Source organism: Xiphophorus maculatus, chromosome 14 (assembly GCF_002775205.1).
Source record: "Xiphophorus maculatus strain JP 163 A chromosome 14, X_maculatus-5.0-male, whole genome shotgun sequence".
Classification (NCBI taxonomy): domain Eukaryota; kingdom Metazoa; phylum Chordata; class Actinopteri; order Cyprinodontiformes; family Poeciliidae; genus Xiphophorus; species Xiphophorus maculatus.
This window is the reverse complement of record NC_036456.1, coordinates 20,173,132-20,194,920: the sequence shown is the minus strand read 5'-3', so window position 1 is coordinate 20,194,920 and position 21,789 is coordinate 20,173,132. Positions and strand designations below refer to the sequence as shown.

At 44.0% G+C, this 21,789-nt stretch overlaps 2 protein-coding genes across 2 annotated transcripts; one reads left to right on the top strand and one right to left on the bottom strand.

Moving 5' to 3' along the window:
* The first annotated feature begins 1,368 nt into the window (after positions 1 to 1,368).
* Positions 1,369 to 10,373, top strand: LOC102235777 (high mobility group protein B3-like). The gene is made up of 5 exons (XM_005815391.2): positions 1,369 to 1,507; positions 3,711 to 3,868; positions 8,303 to 8,454; positions 8,651 to 8,825; positions 8,895 to 10,373. The coding sequence occupies exons 2-5, from the start codon at positions 3,719 to 3,721 to the stop codon at positions 9,018 to 9,020; spliced, it is 603 nt and encodes a 200-aa protein (XP_005815448.1). The 5' UTR covers positions 1,369 to 1,507; positions 3,711 to 3,718; the 3' UTR covers positions 9,021 to 10,373.
* A 1,673-nt stretch (positions 10,374 to 12,046) lies between these two features.
* Positions 12,047 to 21,053, bottom strand: LOC102235526 (sodium/potassium-transporting ATPase subunit beta-2-like). The gene is made up of 8 exons (XM_005815390.2): positions 20,733 to 21,053; positions 18,784 to 18,912; positions 17,769 to 17,873; positions 17,555 to 17,634; positions 17,146 to 17,271; positions 16,217 to 16,276; positions 15,393 to 15,488; positions 12,047 to 12,673 (listed from the first exon to the last, which is right to left on the bottom strand). Exons 1-8 carry the CDS (start codon positions 20,836 to 20,838, stop codon positions 12,500 to 12,502), a joined length of 876 nt encoding a protein of 291 aa, XP_005815447.1. The 5' UTR covers positions 20,839 to 21,053; the 3' UTR covers positions 12,047 to 12,499.
* Positions 21,054 to 21,789: the final 736 nt, after the last annotated feature.

The following is a 21,789-nucleotide window of genomic DNA, read 5'->3' as shown; positions in this document are numbered from 1 at the left end:
TAGAGACGTTTAATCTTGTATAAAATGTCCTTATTATGCCAGATTATACATTTGTGAGGAGAATATTTGTGTTTATAGATCCAAATATGGTGTGGACAGTTTGACTGGGATTTTCTCAGGATTAAAGTTACAGAGCAGAAGAAAATCAACTGAGAGAGAATCTAGAATTAGGACTGAAATTAAAACATGAGGCAGAATGACAGGTTTAATCCATCAGACCTTTAGAGTTTAAAGTAGAAAAGTCTGGGAAATTTAACCCCCATATCAACTGGGTTCATGATAACAGACTTTTTAATATAATGGATTTTGTGCTTAAAAAAATAATTGAATAATAATAACTGGTCAAAACTTTTAAAGGTTTGTCTACAAAGAGAGGAGAGGCCAAATAAACCAAACTACACTGTAAAAAACCTCCCTAAAACTTAGATTTTACGGTAAAACCTCGGCAGCTGGCGTTCCCAGAATTCCACTGTAAAATTATCATAACCTTTCCCCCCCTATATGGGCCCTGCCAGACAGAGTTGATTAAACTTAACTCTCTGGAATAAAACCAATTCTTCTGGTAAACTAACTCTCCTATCGTTGAATTAGACTAAGCAAGTGTTGAATTAACTCAGGATTTCTAACACTTTTGATTTGCTGTGCAACAACCAGGCCGTGTTCAAAGTCACTTAAATCACTTTTCTTCCCTGTTCTGATGCTAGGTTTAACTGCAGCAGATCATGTTGTCATGCCTGCATACTGCCATGTGATTGGCTGATTCCATATTTGCATTAATGAGTAGTTGGACAGGTGTACCTAATAAAGTGGCCAGTGAGTGTACATCCAGTTTATTTATAGATTTATTAAGTTAGTTTTTCTTGTCATCACTATTCTAATATTATAATTAATAAATGTATTTCATAATGTGGATATTTAAGTGAACCTGTGGTTGTAAAGTAGCAGGAGTTTAATAACTAACTCTAACACTAACATGGTTGTTTTCTGTTTGTTCTTGTCAGAATAAACCAACAAAGAAAACCTGCGTCTCGGCCTAATTATTAAATAAAACCAGAACAACTCAGAAATAAAAACCGCGCATGATCATCAGTTCTTCAGTCCCATAAATTGAACATTAATCGCTGGTTTTCCTCCTGGAAGGAGCAAAATGGAAGAAACCCCGCCCAGCAGGAAGTGCACGTTCACCGTCCCGATGTTAACAGTGGTTAGTGGGCGGGGTCTGATACGGAGTAGCCGTCCTGTTCACCAATCAGCGGCGAGGACTTACAAACTCTCCTCCAATAGAGCAGCTCTCCTCCCAGAAGGATGGCCTTAGGTCCCGCCCCCTACATGAAAACAACGAATGGGGGCGGTTCAAGAGGGCGTGGTTTAGTCTCAGTTCGACCCAGTTTGAAAGTGAACCAACCGCTCCAGTCGCAGATTCAGCCCCAAAACAACAACAACCCGAACCGAGACCCAGAAAGCCCAGAGATCCGGTCCTAGTCCCCTTGTTCCGGGCCTCCTACCTGTGAGTATCCATGTCCGTCCCGCCTCAGCCGAACCGGTTCAGGTTAGATTCTGCCTGGAGACGGGCTCTGATTCTCAGCCTGTTTGCGGCTGACAAATGCCGCAAATGACATTTCTGAGCCTTTTAGCGGATAAAAGGCTGAGAAATGCTTTTAAAATGGCTGCTGCTTCGGTCAGACCAGGGCGACTGTCCCAGGCCTCCAACCTGAGCTCCGTGGTGTTTCCACGCAGGAAACTGTTCACAGTGTGGGGTTGTAAACACGAAACGCCCATTTTTCTCACTATAAATGCCGGGAAGTAGCCGTATCCTCTTCATACGACACTGACCTCTCCGGGAAGTAGACGGAGCCCTCCGTTCAAAATGCGCAGCAGCTGCAGAGTCTTGGTGTTTCCGTTGCAGAACGCGTTAAGTTAAATAAAAACGTTTTTTGTATGAAATTTAAATTAAATATATTTTCCCCCGGGTCTGCGGCGCTAGTTTATACCGATTGAAGAGCGTTTCTGCCCGGTTCTCCGGCCCGCGGAGGGGGATGGGCCGCTGCGCAGAGGGCGGGAAATGGTGGCCCATTGTTCTTCATGTTAGCTCGGCCAGGCTAGCCGCTGCGGCCCGGGAGGAGACTGGGGGAAGGAGCCGGTGGTTCACCCGGTACCGGTACCACAACCCTGTCCCGGAGGAGAACCGGGTCTCTGCAGGCGGAGAACCGGAGAGCTAGGGGGCTTCAAACCGGCTCCACCGCGGAGAAATGGATCCTGTGTCCCGGTTCTTTGTTCCCGGAGAGCCGCAGAGAGCGCCGAGGGAGGCCGCTGAACAGAACCGAGCCTCGGTGGAGCAGAACCGGATGGACCCGGGACTGATGTCCGGAGAGGAGAACCCTGTTTAATTTACATGAAGGATTTCATAATTAAATTATTAGATTAACACTGACATCTTAAAGAAAGCCCTGATCGGGTATTAATTATAACCAAATATCAGTTAAATATTTATCTTTGAAACAGAAATAACTGGAAACAGATCAGATTAAAGGAACCTGTCATATTAATCTGCTCAGGTTGGATTAAATAGTTAAATTAGGGTTTTTAGTAAAATAAATAGATAATTTTAATCCAGACAGAACCAGGATCCAACCAGAAGTTAAACAGGAAGTCAGGACTAGTTTCAGTGTAACACAGCTATTAAATCTTCCTTCAGGCTTTTTTCCTTTTGGGTTCGCCACAGCGAGTCATCTGTCTCCATGTAATCTTTACTTCCTCACTTTCTTCTCTCACTCCAACTACCTTCATGTCTCTTTCTCTCCATCCATAAATCTCTGGTTTTCCTCCAGGTCTCTTTCCTAGCAGGTTCATCCTCAGCTTCCTCCTACTGATGTATTCACCGTCTCTCCTCTGTCCAGGTCCAAACTCTCAGTCTGGCTTCTCTGACTTCATCTCCTAAACATCTGAGCTGTTGCTCTGATGTTTTCATTTCTGATTTTATCCATCCTTGTTGTTCCTAAACAGAACCTCAACATCTTCATCAACCTCCTCCATCTCTCCTCTTCATCACTGCCGCTGTCTCTAAACCAAGCAGCATTGCTGTCTCACCACCATCTTGTTCACCTTTTCTTTCATTCTCACTGATACTCTTTCACACCTCACACTTTTCTCCACTCTGCTTAGACATGTTTCTTCACTTTTCCACTCGGTGTTGTTCTGGACTGTTGACCCAAAGCACTTAAAATCTTTCACCTTCCTTATTTCTGTTTCCTGTGACCTCATGTCTCCACTCGGCTCTCTCTCATAATTTATTCTGTCTTGCTAAGCTATTCTTCGTTCCTCTCCATTCCAGGGTAAGCCTCCATCTCTCCAGATTTTCCTTTGCTCTCACCACAGATCACAATGTCATCTGCAAACATCACAGTCCTGGAGATTCCTGTCTAACCTCATCATGGATCATAAACTCTCCAGTCTAATTTATTAATAATAAATTAATAATGAGCTAATCTGGAGTTAATCTGTGCTGCAGCGTTTACTGTCATCAGATTTGTTCTGCAGGAGAAAATAATGTCAGGTTTATATTAATATGATAATAATTTTATTAATAAATTGTTTTAGAGGCTGAACAGTAAAGAAAATGTCTCCATGTTGGACTTGTCTCTACTGATGGAGACATCTGATTCTACTGGAGCTGCTCTCCTCATCCTCATCTTCCTCATCCTCTTCCTCAGGCGCCATCATGATGCGTAAAGATGTCAACAAGCCGAAGGGGAAGACGTCGGCCTACGCCTTCTTCGTCCAGACGTGTCGAGAGGAACACCGCAAGAAAAACCCCGAGCAGTCGGTCAACTTCGCTGAGTTCTCCAAGAAATGCTCCGAGAGGTGGAAGGTCAGAGACGCTAGGGATGGACAGGGGGATGGGATGAGAGAGAGGGACGGGGGGACGGGATGGGGGATGGTAGGAGGGACATATTCTTTCTGTAGATCTACAGAAACACAGTGCAGCTCCCTCTGACATCCTCTGGACTTCAGGATGTCCAGAGAACATTCTGGACATTCCTGGCGGACCAGACAGTCTGGAGTCTGGTGGACAGAGACGGAGGTCGTCCTCCATCTTTGTGTCCAATGTGAGGACAGTCCAGTTAAAACCTTTATAAGCTGTTAGTTCAGATGTGTTCAGGTTCAGTAGGAAGAATCAGTTCCAGGTTCTTGAGTCTTGTTGAGGTGACTCACTTTGTGAAAGGTCAAAGGTCACAGAATCAGTCACATGGTTCAACATTATGGGATGATAAAGTCATTCATGAGTTAGAAATAATTTAGATATTGAATTATTAGTTCAGAAATGATTTTTGGTTTTTCATGAAGATGATCTGAGATTAATTTCAGTAAAATAAATCCAGATGTTTTCTTCTCCACATGTTGATCCTGCTGGGAGTCAACCAGGTGGTGGCAGCATCATCCTCTGGTCAGTGAGGCGTTCAGGTGTCGTTGTTCTGTAAACTACAGAACCTCATCAGTCGGGTCAGAACCAGGATCAGGTTCTGATGATGTGAACTCCTCCATGTTGGGTCTGAATCAGAGCATCAGCAGCTGATCAGTTTATTCTGATCAGATCAATATTGTTTTAATAACATTAATATTTATTTTCTGCCTGGTTCTAAGAACCTGCAGCAAGTTTCCTCTTCCTGTTTTAGTCATTAGATCAATCAGCAACCTGCAGGTCAGACTCTGATCAGGTGATCATGTTCATTGATAAGGATCATTCAGCTGATTGATCAGTTTTTGATCCAGCAGGAAGTAAACATGTCTGACATCACAGGAACCTAATGATGGTACTGAAATCTGTACTTTTATTGGGACCAACCGAATTCTGTCTGAGTTACAGTCATTAGCAGCTTGTTATATAGATGTTGTCCAAGTGTCACATTTGGAGACTCTAAATAGATGCTCCAAATGGCCACTGGCACATCTGTAAAATAAAACATGTCCAAAATGACATTTCTTTTTTGGGCTAGTTTGATCAGTCTTGAAATCCACAAGCAGAAAACTTTATTCTACAGATTTATTATATTTTTCAGTCCATACATTCAACACTCAATGTGCATTTATAAGAAATAAAAATGAAAAATCTGGGTGAAGCAAAATTCTTCAATTTCTTTTGTGTTACAAAAATAATAATACAAACTACTTACAGTTAAGTATTTTTGACAGCAAAAATAGAAAATGTATCTTGTCATCTTCATAAACAGACCAAGCTTTTGCATGAACTCCAAATTGTTCAAGAACAGCAGCTGATTTAATCTGGGTTTACCTTCTCAGCTGTTTTTGGTGATTTAAGGGGTAAGAACAAGATTTTTCTTAAGGCTGATGATGCACAATTTTCAACAACCTCAGACTTATAACTGCTCTGTTAGCCTCTGTTAGCATGTCGACTCTTCATCTGTAGCCAGCAACATGGACAAACAAAGTTTGATACATTTGGTGATAAACAGCGATGTTTGCAAGTGAATGACAGGAATACATGGATTTTAATTTGTGCAGAAACACAAAACCCTCTGTTGCTCTGAATAGTTTTATCTTTAAAGAAATCTGTTAAACTGCTGTGATGTTACGGGCGTGCCGTGGTGGCGTAGCGGTTAGCGCGACCCGTATTTGGAGGCCTTGAGTCCTCGACGCGGCCGTCGCAGGTTCGACTCCCGGACCCAACGATATTTGCCGCATATCTTCCCCCCTCTCCTTCCCCGTTTCCTGTCAGCCTGCTGTCATTTAAGGGACACTAGAGCCACAAAAAGACCCTGGAGGGGTAAAAAAAACAAACTGCTGTGATGTTACAATAGAAAGAGTTGGATGTTGTCTTGATATGTTTAAATTTATATATGTAAAATAATAAAATAATGTAAAATAAATGTTAAATAATAAAAATAGTAATTATTATTAAAAAGCTATACACGCAAAATTACCGAAAACGGGTACCGTTGATACTGGATACTGGATATCAGCCCAAACCTCCATGGGGCCCTGAGCCAAATGTGGTTTTGGGGCCCTCTAGTTCTAACAGTGTGGACCAGCTGCAATCAGCAGTCTGATCATTAGATCATTCACAACCTGCTATAAACGTATTGCATCTCTAGCTGTGCTGTTCACATTATAGACATGTATAATAGATACATTTATTGGCCAACTGGTTTATTGACCAGTTGATTTCTGGGAGCCGATTTCCTCCCAGCTAATATGTGAAGCTGATTTTATCCCCTGATCTGATCTTGGTCAGCAAAGGTTTATAAATCATCTCTGTCCTCTTCTTGTATAATCTGTATAATCTGTGCATATAGCTCCCATATTTATATTTATACACAATATCTATATCTCTTGCTATAACCCCTTATAGTCCATACATACATAGTCTTGTACATCTGCAAATAAATATTTATATCTCGTAGAGCACTTCTGGATAGATGCAAACTACATCTCGTTGCTTGTACTTGTGACAGTGCAATGACAATAAAGTTGAATTCTATTCTATTCTATTCTGCTCTGCAGTGAGACGTTTGACTGACAGACCGACCCACCAGGTCTGAATGTTTACAGTTAACAATATTCACCTCATTGTTACCAACTCGGAGACTTTCTTGCTACATTTAGCAACATTTCAGACAAAAAAAAATCATATCAGCCAAAATCAAAATCAGCAGGTCAGGCTTTTTAAAGATCGGTAACCAGGGATCGGCCAGAAAACTGCAATCGGTGCAGCTCTACACATATTCATGACATTCTTTGATTAAATTCATTTCTCTTAAGCGTTACTCCAACTGCTAAAATGTAATTTATACCAGGTGAGTCTTTCTCCCCTGAGAAAGTGGACCGGTACTGGTACCGGACTGATTCTGAGCCTTCAAATGATTTTAACAGAAGTTTCTCATAACTTAGAAGTTGATGTAAAAATAATGTTTTTAGCCACTAAATGATTTTGCTCAGCAGCAAACAACATAGAGCAGCTCATCATGTAGCAGCTTGTAGCCTGACGGAAAAACATTTAGCTAACAACGTCAAACATTGACAAGTTTTAATTATTCTTATTAAAGACGGTTTGAAGCCAAAATAGCTCAGAAATATCCAGAGCCACCATGAGAATCAACTCATTTAAAGTTTAAACTCTAGCATAAATGTTTGGCTGCTGAACTGGACCGGTCCAGGTCGCTATCAAGCTAATGTTCTGTTAGCAGCTTTACTAATCTTTTTTATAAACATTAGCAAGGCTCATTAAAACAAACATTTGTCTTGGCTTGTTTTATTCTTCCTCTTTCTTTTCTCCTTTTTTGAGACATAGTTTTGTTAACTTAACTTCTGACCGGAGCTTTGGACCTTTGGATGTTCTGACTGGCAGCTAATGGTACCGGGGAAGCGTGTGGTACCTACCGCGGCCACCAGGGGGCCTCAAGAGCAATTTATTTGTTTTTTCTTTTTATCCATAAAATAAAGATTTCTACATACATTGTCAAATATATATTATTGTAAAAACAAATCGGTTCATAGTGAAATTGTGTGTTTTTGATATAATGACATTAAATTATTACTAAAAAATTTAAAAAGTTAGCTCCACTGAGGGGGCCCCTTGGTGGCCCTGGGGCCCTAAGCTGCTGCTTAGTTTGCTTATGCCTTGTGTCGGCCCTGGATACCAAATTGGTCTGGTTCCATCCTACAGGTACCAGACATTTATTAATATTAATATTAATATTAATGAGATGTTGATTCCATCAGAGGAACTGAAGCTGATCAGTCTTCATTAATTAATTATAGATAATAATCAATCTGCTGTTGGACTCAGAGGATCAGTGATGATAGAAAGATGATCTGGACCATCATCCCGTCCAGAACCATCATGTTCCTCCTGACATGGTGCATTCATGGACATCTGGACTCTTCAGTTACAGTCTCAGTTCCTCCCAGTGAATCACTGACCTTTATCCTTCCACCAAACTTTCCTTCAGCAGTGGAGTCCTGAGCAGCCAGTCAGCTGACCACCGATTCCTCTGATCTCTTCTCTGATTGGCTCTTCTGACTCAGTCATCAGGTAGAGACGTTTCTCTGATTCATGGAGAAAAATGAATATCTGCTGATGTCTGGATCCTTCAGAGCAGCTGGAGCCTCCAACATGGAGGACTCTGCTTCTTCTTCTGTGGTGGATCTTAAAGAGTCTGGGATTAAAGCAGCTGATGGAGATCTGACTTCAGAGACAAGAAGTATCTAGAGACAGATAACTTCCTGTTAGTGTCCTGCCAGGTCCGCTGTCCTCCAGTTGGTCCCATCTTGTCCTCTCGTCCAGGCGCTGTCCCCCGGTGAGAAGAAGCGTTTTGAGGACATGGCGAAGGCCGACAAGGTCCGCTATAACCGGGAGATGAGGGACTACGTCCCGCCCAAAGGTTTCGGCAAGAGAGGCCGCAAGAGGAAAGACCCCAACGCCCCCAAGAGGCCGCCGTGAGTATCTGCAGGGAGACCTGCTGGTTCTGTCGGTCCAATAGCAGAGGACCCGACCAGAACCTCAGAGTCACTGCTGGAGGAGACCAGACCTCCTGGTGGTTGGTTCTTGTTCTGGTTAGGTCTCTCTAATTGGACCTATCCCTCTGGTTCTGGTCCTGGTCCTGGTTCCCCTCTAACCCTTCTGTCCCATCAGGTCGGCGTTCTTCGTGTTCTGCAGCGAGTACCGGCCCAGTGTGAAGCAGCAGTACCCGGGTCTGTCCATCGGCGACTGCGCCAAGAAACTGGGAGAGATGTGGAGCAAACTGGGCCAGACTGAGAAGCTGCCGTACGAAGAGAAGGCCCAGAAGCTGAGGGAGAAGTATGACCGGGTGAGGACCGGAACCAGAACCAGGGGGAGCCCTGACCTCTGACCCCTGACCTCTACCCTCTGCCTGCAGGACATGGTGGCGTACCGCGGCGGGGGAACCTTCGCCAGGAACCCGGACTCTTCAGCTCAGGGGGGCGAGGAAGAGGAGGATGAGGAGGGAGAGGAAGACGATGAAGATGAGGAAGACGACGAATAGAGAGACTGAGGAGGACGGGGTGTGTTTCAGAGACCGGACCGGTACTGGGCCAGAGACCGGTCCAATCAGACAGACGAGTTCAGGTGACAGAACACTGTGTGGTTCAGAGACCGGACCGGTACCAGTCGGGTCCGATTAGACCGGTACGGACCGGTTCTGATGGAGGACAGCTCGATCGGGTCCAGAACCTCTGTTCTGTTCCTGACCCGTTGGCCTGACAGGGTCTGGTTCTGAGCCAGCTGGGTTTATCCCTAAGGTGTTGATGATCCAGATCAGTTCTGGTTCTGTGATCTGTCTCGGCTCCAGATGTCCAGCAGTACCATTTCTCCTCCAGCAGGCGGCGCCTTGCATCATCAGAACCGGGTCAGTCTGAATGACTCCTGTTGGTCCGGTATGGGTGTTGCCATGGTAACTGACCAATCAGTGGCCTCAGAAAGCCCAACATGGTTCTGCTTCACCAGAACCGGGCCGCTGCACACCAGGAACCAGAACCAAACTGTTGATCAACATGGTTAGAACCTTTTGTGCGACCCGGTTCCATGTTCTTCATGGAACCGGGTCAGGATGACCTGTTGACCAGCTGACCCAGTTACCATGGTAACCAGCGGCTCCTCCCAGCTTCCCTCTGTAATTCTGAGGTCAGTGTGACCTCTGACCTCTAGCAGAACCACAGCCTGATCTGATCCAGATCGGTTCTGGTCATGAACTCAGGTCTGGTTCCTGTTAGACACGCGGAGCGGCTCGGAGTCCTGACCCGGGTCAGAACCAGGGTCCAGTTAGAGACGTGGTTCTGTACCTGGACAGATCTTCATCCAGAGGATCCAGAACTTCACTGAGTCACTGATGGAGATCAGAGCTGCTGGAGGAGCTACTAGTTAGGAGCTACTAACTAGTAGCTACAGCTGCTCTGGCTGCCAGGCACCGGCGCCCCCTGGTGGATCCCCTGGTGGATCCCTCCCTGGAGCTCAGGGAGCCCAGGAGTAGACACAACTACAGGATGAGAATTGAACCAGGCTCCAGAACCTCAGAGGGTTCTGGTTCATGGTTTCTTCTCTGGATTATAAGACGAACTCCGACCCACCATCACTGAGTTCTGACTGGAGTTCTGACCCGGTTCCAGCCGACCCGCTGAGATCCACTGAGTTTAAACCCTCTGACTCGTCTGACTCTGAAACACACACCGGGTCCTCAGAGTGTTACTGTGTGTGTGAGAACAGTGTGTGTGTGTGTGTGTGTTAAACTGTCCAACAGTAGCCCCTCCCCCCTCACTGTTACCATGGTTACCTCCCCCCCTCTGTGTTTTTCGTTCTGTCAGTAGAAACTGCAGCTTTTATAATAAAACTACCAACTGCTGCTGTGTCTGACTCACTTCCTGGTCACATGACAACACCAACCAATCAGGTTGCTCCATGGGAAACTGCTGCTACCAGAATCTTTTTGGGCCGCCCAATGGTTCTGCTCCAGAGAAGAAGCTCCAGAACATCAGAGGGTTCCGGTTTATGGTTTCTTCTTTACGGATCAGAACCAGAACCTTGCTCCATCAACCCGGGTCTGCTCAGTCTCTGGTTCTGGAGCGTAACGGACCTCCTGTATGGATCAGAATCTTAGAGAATCGGAGGTCCAGAAGCTCTGAGTGGTCCAACCCTCAGGTGGAGAACCAGAACCAGGCCAACAGCTCTGGGAAGACCAGAACTGGTCAGAACCATCTGAGGTTCTGGAGCGATTCTACAGATGTTCTACTCAGATGGAGAGAAAAACTTCTGACGGGTCCAGATCCATCCAGGGTTACTGAAGAGGACGGGTTCTAGGAACCGGACTAGAACCAGGTGGTACCAGGTAGTAATGGGCGATACCAGCAGGTCCAATCAGACCTGACTGGTTCTGTTTGTTCCTCCTGGAGTTCAGTGTTATTTCTGATCTGGTTCATCACATTAAAATGGTTCTCTTCATCAGCAGAGCTGACCTTTGACCCCAGGGTCCTGCTGGACGGTTTTTATTTTTCTCTGTTTAAACTTTTTCTATTGTTTAATGAATTTGTTGGAGAAAAAAGTTTCAGAACCAGTTTAGGGTCAGAGGTCAGGAAGCTCTGAGGCTCCGCCTCTTTATGAACCACCCAGAAAACAACTTCCTGTTTTCTTTATTTATTGTTCAACCAACAGGAACATTTTCAGGAGAATCCAACCAATCACAGAGGTTACAGCACATGACATCATACAGTGGGACCGTCTGATTGGCCGGTCCGTCTCTAGGAAGACATTTGGTAGACAGCAGTGCATGTAAGAAGGGGCGTGTCATCAGAGGATGTTCATCACCATGGTGATGAAGACAGTAAACAAAAACAAACATGGAAACAAAAACATCCAATCAGTGACTAACTCGTTAACTAAACTAATTAACTAATTATCTAATTAACGAGCTGCTGCTACAGGTAAGGAAACTAAGTCAGGTTATAGAAGATAGGTTGTTGCCATGGTTACTGAAGCTGTTGTCTGATTGGCTGTGAATTAATCTGTTTCTATGACAACAGGAGAAACCAGTTCCTGAACTGGTTTGTTTCCAGTGATGAACTGGTTTCCAGTTTAGTTTCTTTCCTCGTTATTAATTTGGTTTCATCTGTTTACACGTCATTCTGACATCTGGATCCTGAACTGGACTGGACCAGAACTCAACCTTTTGATCATCAACCAGTTCAGGAACTGGTTTGTGTTCCAACATATGAACCAGTTCCTGAACCTGTTCACATTGACTGGTTTGTGATTCTAATTGTTATTGCAGCTGATTGTGTTTCTGATCTGATTTTAGGAATTAAATTGTAATACATATTTAACATTTTTACTACTTTAATGAACTAATTCATTTTAGTTCATGTTGACAAACATTTATATGTTTAGTCTTTTTGTCTTATTGTGTTTTTAAAGCTTTTTATATTTGATTTTATCTATGATGTAATTTATTTACCTCGTGAATCATTTTTACTGTTTGAATGATCGATATAAATAAATAATGTAAATAAACATAAATAAGCAGGATATAAATAAACATACAAATAAATTAAATGTGTATAAATAAATATGTATGGTGTGTATATTAAATAATTAGGTTTGATTCATGCAGATTATTTAATGCGCTGAGATTACTGTCATCTGATTGGCTGTCAGTGGCAGTGACATCACAGTGTTTCTGGATTCTGATTGGTCTGTTTCAGGTTATAAACTGTAAAGGATCAAATCCCAGAAAACAGAATAATTTTATTTCAGTCACTGAGTCGGTCAGTGAAAACGAAAGAGATCAGCGCAGTGAATGCACCACGAGTGTGGTCAGTGAATGCATCATGAATGAGTGAATCAGTTTGGGTCTCCAAGAGAAGAATCAAATCAATGAACCAGTAATGTGTGAAGTGATTCTGCAGCTCCATTTGGTCAGTGAATGCATCATAAATCTGGTCAGTGAACACGTCATGGATCCAGTCAGTGAATGCATCACTGATCTTCCTGGCCGTCGATCCTCAGCTTGAAGGAAACCCGTCCAGCGAATTTGTCCCGTTCGCTTCCGGCCATCAGAGTGTTGGACGTCACCTTACACTCCACGTTGATGTCGGTGTTCAGAGAGGCGTTCAGGAACTTCACGGCCACCAGAGGCTGGGTGTAGTTCACCTGAGGGACCAAACGCATCACACCTCAGACCCACTGATTCACCAGATTATAATCTGTGATCATCTGGGTTAGGATTAGGGATTGAGGATCTACTGGATCCTCAATCTGATCCAGTTTGGCTGGAATCAGAAAATTCATAGAAAACTTTCTCCAGAACCAGTTTATTGTTGATTCAGTTCAAATAATAAAGGAATAAAAGACAGAAACAAAGAACTGATTCTTAAATCTGTAAATCTGATCAGTTTAACAGAACCAGAATAGAACCGGTCCAAGTCCAGAACCCTGAGGAACACCACATTAAACAACTCTAATCAAGTTTTTAATAACAGGAGAAATAATTAGATGAATCTGATCCTACAGTTTTACTGACGGCTGGTAAAGACTCGAGTTTTCTGGTGAACGAGTCTCTGCCGAGTCCCGGCTGCAGGTTATTAACAGGTTATTATCAGGTTATTATCAGGTTATTATCAGGTTATTAACAAGTTATTATCAGTACTGACTGAGTACTACAGAATAGTTAGTATTAATATTACAGTAATATTAATACTGACTGTATTATTATATTATGTCAAGAAAATCCGAGCTCATCCCACTTCCCCATGCTGGAGATTTTAGTTTAACAGTAATAATAAATAAAGTTATCTTTAAAATGAATCACTCAAGTGACATCAAGGCCCAACAGTAGACTTAAGTGTCAATAAAATAAATCTGGTTGTGTGTGTTGTTTTTGTCTCATGCAAACTTTGCTTTAATTCTACTTTTCTCTATTTAATCATAAGAAATCATAGTCAGTCAGAGAGAGTCATTAAACAGGAAAAGCAGGTTTCCTGGAAAAAGAGGAAGTAAGTTCCAGCCTGCAGATTTATAAAAATAAATGAGACTATTCTTTATTTTAAAGCATGAAAGTTTTAAAGAATGAAATCTAAACATTATTAGTAATTTGATAAGATTCAAAGTAAAATACTTATATTAATATTGGTTTACTTGTAATAATATTTACACTTACATTTGTGGGAACACTTACAAGAAAAACAAGTAACTGCAACTTTGGTATTAAATAATTAGAATCATGGATTATTCTTGGTTTCTTTTCAGAAAACATCTGTAATAATTCACAGGATTACAGATGTATAATTAGGATTATAATAAGAGTAATTAATAAGTTATAAAATTATAAATGAATGATAAATCAGAGAAGCTAAAGAAAATAAATGTGATATAAATGTGATTTTGACATTGAACTTGAAATGGTGTAAAAAGGTGTAACTGCAATTAAACATCACTGATATGTTGGAGGTAGATGGTAGGTGAAAGGTGAAAGTATAAGGGAAAAAGGGGAACTAACAGGAGAGCAGAGATGATCAGCGCCTTATTTAGAGAAAAGGTGAAAGGCAAGAGACATAGGAGGTTGATCAACCCTGAGACATTAGCACAGACATCAGGAAATGTCTGTAAGACAGTGATGGATATGAGATCATCTGTCTAAGCAGACAGCCAATGAAAACGCACCAAAAGGGTGGATAAACCCTATAAAAGTGGGTGCAAAAGAGGAACCTGTTGTTGGATCCTCCGGGCAGCTTCGAGCCAAGATCGAGATGGACAAAGAACTCTGCAGCTGAAGAAGAGCCGGGGCCACGGAGCCGAAGACTGTCCTTCTCATGGAGACCAACCCGTCAGCCCTGCAACCTGTGGCTTCGAATCGCACTTCTCTCATCGGCTGGGTTCAGACCCCAAAGACAAAGATGAAGACAAAGGCAAAGACAAAGAAGAAGAACTGGTGCCTTTTTTCCTGCCAGCACCAAGTCCTGTGTGACCTCGCCATCCATGCGGAGAGGAGGCTCATCAGACCTACAGAGATCCCTGCCTTCGTCGATCAACATCTTCCTCCTGCTGCAGCACCTTCTTCATCATCAAGCCAGGTCTGGGGTTCGAAACACCAAACTCCGTCCGTCTCTCTCAAAGGTTCCTTTTTTAGTTCTCAGTGTCAGCAGTAGGGAAAGATAGACTAGATGATTGATTTTACTTATTTGATTATTTCTGCTACTGAATTAAGCTGTACTGACCCTTGCAAAAATGCCTTACTAATAAAATATTTAGCATAAAGAAAATCTAAAAGATGTTGTGGACATTCAGTTAATGAGTCACCTTAAAGTTCTTTGATGGTTGTAAAATAGCTGTGATGTTTGATTCTGGAGAGGAAAAAGTGGAAAATGTTTTTAGGTTGCTGGTAGCCCATATTTAAAACGTCATCCTTGGGACTCGCCCGAGTCACTAAAACCTACCTGGTTCAATAACAAATGCAAGTTGTAAAATAGAGAACGAGCGACCGTTAACAGGTGTGCTCTGTGAAACTAGTTGGCTGTAGGCTGCTCAGTCTGGCTAATTCACAGAGGGAAGAAGGGTGGGACACCTGGATGTAGGCCGTTAAAAATCAGGTGAATCGTTTCTCGAAACCAGCTTAAACAGAGTTTACTTCAGTTCTGGACAGGGTAAATCCCAGCAGATTTAGGAAACTCAATTAACCCGTTAGAAGGAGAGCTGGTAGCACATCTCCCCTCTCAGAAGAGGAAGTAGAGAGTGAGAGAGTAGAGAAAGGAGGGGGGGGTGTTGCGCAACAACAATTATTAATGTAATATTGTAACTGAATACTACAGAACTAGTCATACTCAGTACCTACAGTAGTAATCCAGCCGGTTCTGGTCCAGACTGACTGAGTTACCTGAGCTTTGTTCCCGTAGTACGGATAGTACATGAGGTTAAAGGTCGCGTTAACAGGAAAGTAGATCAGAGGTCCCATCTTCTCTCTGTCCTCCTTCTGCAAACAAACAACATGAGACGTTCAGGAACTGTGGGTCATGTCATATCTATCTCTCTATCTCTCTATCAATCAATCAATCAATCAATCAATCATCCATCAATAACTGACCCATTTCCTGGGACTCACTCTGATCAGCCATAACATTATGACCACTGATGGACTTCAGGTGGTTCCTCCAGGTAAAGGTGAACCTTGACCTGTCAGGTTTCAGCTTCTGATCTTTGCTGCAGATCATGAAGTTGTTCTCCTGGTTCCTTGATGTTCAGCAGCAACAGATCCTACAGTTTTACTGACGACTGGTAGAGACTCGAGTTTACTGGTGAACGAGTCTCTGCCGAGTCCCGGCTGCAGGTTATTATCAGGTTATTATCAGGTTATTATCAGTACTGACTGAGTACTGCAGAACTATTAGTATTAATATTACAGAAATATTAACTCTGACTGTATTATTATATTATTAATGCAATATTGTAACTGAGTACTACAGAACTAGTCATACTCAGTACCTACAGTAGTAATCCAGCCGGTTCTGGTCCATATTGACTGAGTTACCTGAACTTTCTTCCTGTTTCACATCAACCAGTTTGAGCTGTTGGTTCTAATACAGCAGATCTATTGTTACCATCTGCTACACGCCTCCCCACTCAACTTAACGTCTTTGTAAAGATGGAGACACAGAGGACAGATGGACAGACAGCGACTGAGACAGGTGGACACAGTCTGACCTTTGCTCCACAGGTGACATAAGGAGACTGTCCGTCCTTCCCAGGTAACATCCCGATCACCTGCAGACAGACGGTGGAAGGATTGGGTCAGTGATGCAGCTCTGCAGCGCCACCATCAGGAAGTTCAGAGTGATGCAGCTCTGCAGCGCCACCTTCTGGAGGAGTCCAACCCTTTACCTGCAGTTCCCAGTAAAGACCAGTGATGCTGAAGCTCAGCTGCTGGTCTCCAACCAGGAAGTAACTCAGAACTTTTATTCATCGGGTCTCGTCTCACCAGATTCTACGTGATGATCAGATCCAGTTTAGAAACAGAAATAGAATCGGTTCTGGTTCAGTCGGATCCGCTCCATTAAACACTAAATCCAGTTTAGTTTATTATTTTGATATCTGGAAAGTTTCTAGGGAAACTCAGCAGATCTTGAGCTTTGCAGCAATTCCTCATCCTGAGCAGCAGGTGGCGACAGAGGAGAGGAAAACTCCTGAAAACTTTAAACTTTAACTCATAAAAACCCATAAAATAACTTCAATCTTTGGACTTGAACTTCAACACAACGACTTGGAAAGACATGTGACAGCAAACAGGAAGTGTGCTGTCACAAACAGGAAGTGAGTTCCAGGTTCGGCCATCTTAGACTTCAGTCCCAGCCTTGACCTGTGGATCACTGGACCGAGTCAGAACCGGCTGGACCGTGGAGTTCCTCAGGGATCGGCTCTCGGTCCAGAGTTTTGTTAGTCTATGAACTTCCTGTAGATTTTTAAAAACGGCCATCTTTATCCGTTGCTATGGAGACGACCGGCAGGTTTACATGAACCTGAACTTTAACTCTCTGAGTCTCAACTTTTGGACGACGAGCAGCAGATTAAATCTTCTCATCCTCTCTGACAGACAAACACACCTGGATGCTTCATCGGATCAGAACCCGACCTACCCGGTTCAGTTTGATCAGGATGCAGGGCTGGGCTTTGCTGTAGCCATAGAAACGGTCCTCCATCCCCGAGCAGTCGCCCAGCATGGTGCGGTTGAACTGACAGGAGCGTTTGGGATTGTTCCTCACCTGGAGACAGACAGGAAGGGGCGGAGTCAGAACGGATCAGAACCTCAGAACCGGCCCGGTTCAATGACAGCAGTTATCAGAACCCAGCTGGAGGTTCAGATTGGAACATCAGAGGTCAAAGGTCAGAGAGGAATCCAGTCTGACCCGAATTTCTCTGACATCAAACTGAGGTTCTGGTCCAGAACCAGTCCGACTGGTTCTGGTTCCAATCAGAGACCAGAGCTCTGCTTGGTCAGCAGCAGGTGAACAGGTGAACTCTGACCCCCCCTGACCAGCAGTTTACCTCTCCACTGTCCTCCTGGATGAAATACTGATCAGGTGAGCAGGCGTCGTTCAGCTGCACCTGGTGGCTGTCGTTGTAGGCTGGACAGGTGAGACAGGTGGAGACATTGAGGTGGAGAGAAGCTTCAGTTAGAACCACTGAGACACACCTGAACAGGTAAACATTCAGTCAGACTGCAGGAAACTTTTCCAGGTATGTAAACTTGTGGTCTCACAGGTCAGGAAGGAGTTCAGGTTCTGGACGAAGCCGTTCCAACTCTCTGGGTCCGACACGGAGAACCTGATCTCCAGCTGGTCGCCTTTAGGACGGATCATCATACCTGGAACAGGAGAACCAATCAGGAATCAGCTCGTTAGAGAGAACCAATGAGGAGGCTGGTTAGAGGAAGCTAAGTTTAGCTTGTAGCTCATTAGTGATAAACGACCAGTTTCTGTGTTTCTGTTCTAAATATTCATAAAGAATTATAAACACCAGGTTTAATGTTTTATCTTTATTCTGCTGATGTTTAAAAACTATTTTCTGTTTCTGGTTCCTCTGAAGTTTTGGGAAATAATTTGATCCGGATGAAAAATCAAATCATGACGGAGCAAAAACTTTATTTGCTTGTTTCAATTTAGTAAATTTATTTTGTAATTTCAATCTGTATGATTTTATAGTTAAAGGAAACTCAGCTGGTGATCGGACCAGAACTTCTGTTGGACCAGAAGTTTGCTGAGCTTGACCCGGTTAATCAGAACCTGATGAGTGATAGACTGGGAAACCGGGCCTGGTTCTGTTCTAAAGTAAATCTGGGTGAATATTAGTGACCAGGTTTGGAGACCCCAACCCTAACCCCAACTGGAGATCGGAAGATTCACTGGGTCAGTTGGTTCCAGCACCAGTAAAGGTCAGAGGTCAGACCTTTACTATTAAACATCATAAACTTTATAAAATTAAACAGAATTTATTTTCAGTAAATTTGATAAAGTTTCTGTTTCATCTTCACCTCAAGACAGGAACCTCTGGATAACCAGGTGTTTCTCCTCTCACCTCTGCCTATCACCATGGTAACAGGTCCGTTTCCTCTCACCTGGCAGTATCACCATGGTAACAGGTCCGTTTCCTCTCACCTCTGCCTATCACCATGGTAACAGGTCCGTTTCCTCTCACCTCTGCCTATCACCATGGTAACAGGTCCGTTTCCTCTCACCTGGCAGTATCACCATGGTAACAGGTTCGTTTCCTCTCACCTGGCGTGTCCAGCTGGTCCTGCCAGGTGGGCTTGTAGTCGTCCAGCGTCAGCAGCAGGATGTACATGGTGAGAGCGAAGAGACCAGCCAGGAACAGATAGAAGATCAGATAGAAGAGGAGGACCAGGCCTGAGGAAGAGGAGGAGGAAGAGGGATGAAGGGCAGGATGGGTCAGAACAGCAGATACCCCCACCCAACATTATTACCCCCCATTTACCCTCTTACTGCCCATAATCCCCTCTGATCTCCAGCTGTCGGCTCTTTGATCCTCTGATGACCCACATTCTGGGGGGAGGGGTTAGGGTTACCATGGCAACAGGGAGCATTGGTAGCTACAGGCTAACTAGCTCAACTAGCATCAATCTGTGGGTTGCCATAGCAACAAGCAGGTCAGCTGATGCTGGACGAGTTAAACCCAGGCATGATGTTCACCTGGACCCAGATACCAGAACAGGAACCGACCCAGAACCTTCATCTGGGCCGTGTCTTCAGAACCTCTGATTGGACCTCACTAGAACCTCACTAGAACCCCCAACACCACAGGAAGTTCTGGAACTGGACTGGACCGGTTCTGGAGAACATCTGGACACCACCGGGTCAGAACCCTGTTCCTCTGTCAGAACCGGCCTCCAGGTCCACTAGGAGGCCTATCAGAACCACTGGACCCGGATTCAGTCTTGTTCTCCAGAGCCGTAGCCATCGAACGGGTCGGCAGGTACAACCGGGTCAGAACTAAGAACCAACCAAAGCCAGGACCAGTCTGAATCAGGGAATTGGAGACTCTGTGATGATTGACTCCAAGTCTTCTGGTCATGTGACTGTTGCCATGGAAACACTCAGCTAGCCAGAGAGAAGGAGTCCTGTCCCTTTAAACCAGCGGTGGGCAGCCCTGGTCCTGGAGGTCCGGTGTCCTGCAGCTCTTAAACGTCTCTCTGGTCCAACAGCTGAATCTCCTCCTGGTGCCGTCAGGTTCTCCAGGTTCTGCTAATGACCTCATTATGTGACTCAGGTGTGTTGAAGTAGAGACACATCTAAAGGTTGCAGGAACCGGGCCCTCGGGCCCTCTGGCCCTCCAGGCCTGGAGTTGCCCCCCTCCGATCCCCCCCAGCCCCTGCTTTAAGAGGAGCCTGGTCCAATCAGAGCGGCCGATGGCTTAATCCAGATTAACACAGGGAGGGGGGGTCAGCCCCACTGCATCATGGGAGATATTATCCTCAGAGACAGTTACATAAACCCATCAGAACCAGAACCGGACCAGGCCGGTGTCTGACCCAAAGGGGCGTGGCCTAACCCGGAGGTCAGAGGTCACGAGTCCCAAACCTGTAAATTTATTAAATGTCTTTTAATCAACGATCACAAATTATTTAATGATAATAAAACCGTCTCCATGGCAACCAGCAGCACAACAAACATCTGATCAATAAATGAATCATCATTGATTAAAACTGATCATCAGTAATCTCTGGATCACATCAGCCCTGCTGGTTCTGGTTGGGTCCGGTTAATGGTTCCAGCAGAAATGGCCGGGTTCTACTGAGGTTCTGACACGATTACTGGACCAGAACCAGAACCATCAGACGGGCTAACAGCTCGGTGGTGGCAGCATCATGCTGAGGGTTCTGGGTCAGTCCAGAACCAACCCGGGTCCAGTGGACCAGTTTGATTACAAAAACACCAGAACCAGAACCAGAACCAGACCTGGTACCAGATAATCAACTAAAACCTGGAGGTCAGTACCGACCGGCGCCAGGTCACCTGGTACCGGGACCACCTGCTGGTGGTTCTGATGGAGGACGGGTTCTGGTCCATCTGCTGGTTCTGCAGCAGTGTGACGTCACAGCGGATCAATGAAGTGATGAAGAGGAGTTTCCTTGGCCTTCATCTCTAATAATCAGCCTCATGGATCAATAATCTGACCGGAACGCGCGCGCACTGCGCCGCGCACTCACCCCAGCTCGTGCCCGTGCGGCCCAGCAGCTCGTGCGTGCGCGGGTTCCAGAAAAAGTCCCGCCAATCGCTGGAGGCGCGGCGGGAATCCTCCTTTGATCCGGACATGACGCTGAGGATGAGGAGGATGAAGATGCAGCGAGGATCGATCAGGAGGATGAGGAAGATGATGGAGGTGATGATGAAGGACACCGAGACGCTGCGTTCAGCCCTGCTGAGATGACGTCATCGGGCCAATCACGGAGCGGCTGTCATCGAGGCCCCGCCCCCCGAGGCTGATTCACTGTGACGTAACGGAGGGACGTCTCTCCTCGCGCTGTCTGGGAGGTTCGTGACGTAACCATAAAGGAAACGCTGCGGTGTTTGAGGGGATCAATAGAGGATCAATAGAAGATCAATGAAACTCCGATCATTTTTATCTTCAAGCCAAAATCCCAAAGTTATCAATATAAACTCCATTATATTGATTATATTATTATTTTCCTTTTATGAATAAGAAAACAACAAAATGTTCAGAAATCTTCAGACATGATGTTTTTTAGCTTGTATATTTTATTGGTCCAACATTTTTTAAAATATAAATTAGAAGTGAACCTGGATGCTCCTAAAAAATACTTAATAAATAATAAAGATTGAGAAATTTAATATAAAATTATTCATAATGTTTATCCAGTTAAAGCATTTTTGATAAAAAGATATAAATGTCATTTGGACCCTTTGTGGACTTTCTGTAAAAATAATGAAGAAAAACTTGTTTATGATTTTTGGTGACTGTTCTTATAATAAAATATTGTCAAAAAATCTCAATATTTCTTTTACACATCAGGATGTTTTGTTTGAAACGTAGAAATGTGAAACAGAATGTTTATATGCTGTTAACTTTTTTATAATTCATGGTAAATATTATATTCACACTAAAAATATTTACAACAAAACCCTAATTTCCAGATGTTTTATGTTCTATTAATATTTATTTAGTATCAGACTTTTTTGTTATCTTCATTTTGACCAACAGCATTAAAACAAATCGGTCATATTCTATTTTTACCTGTTCAATTA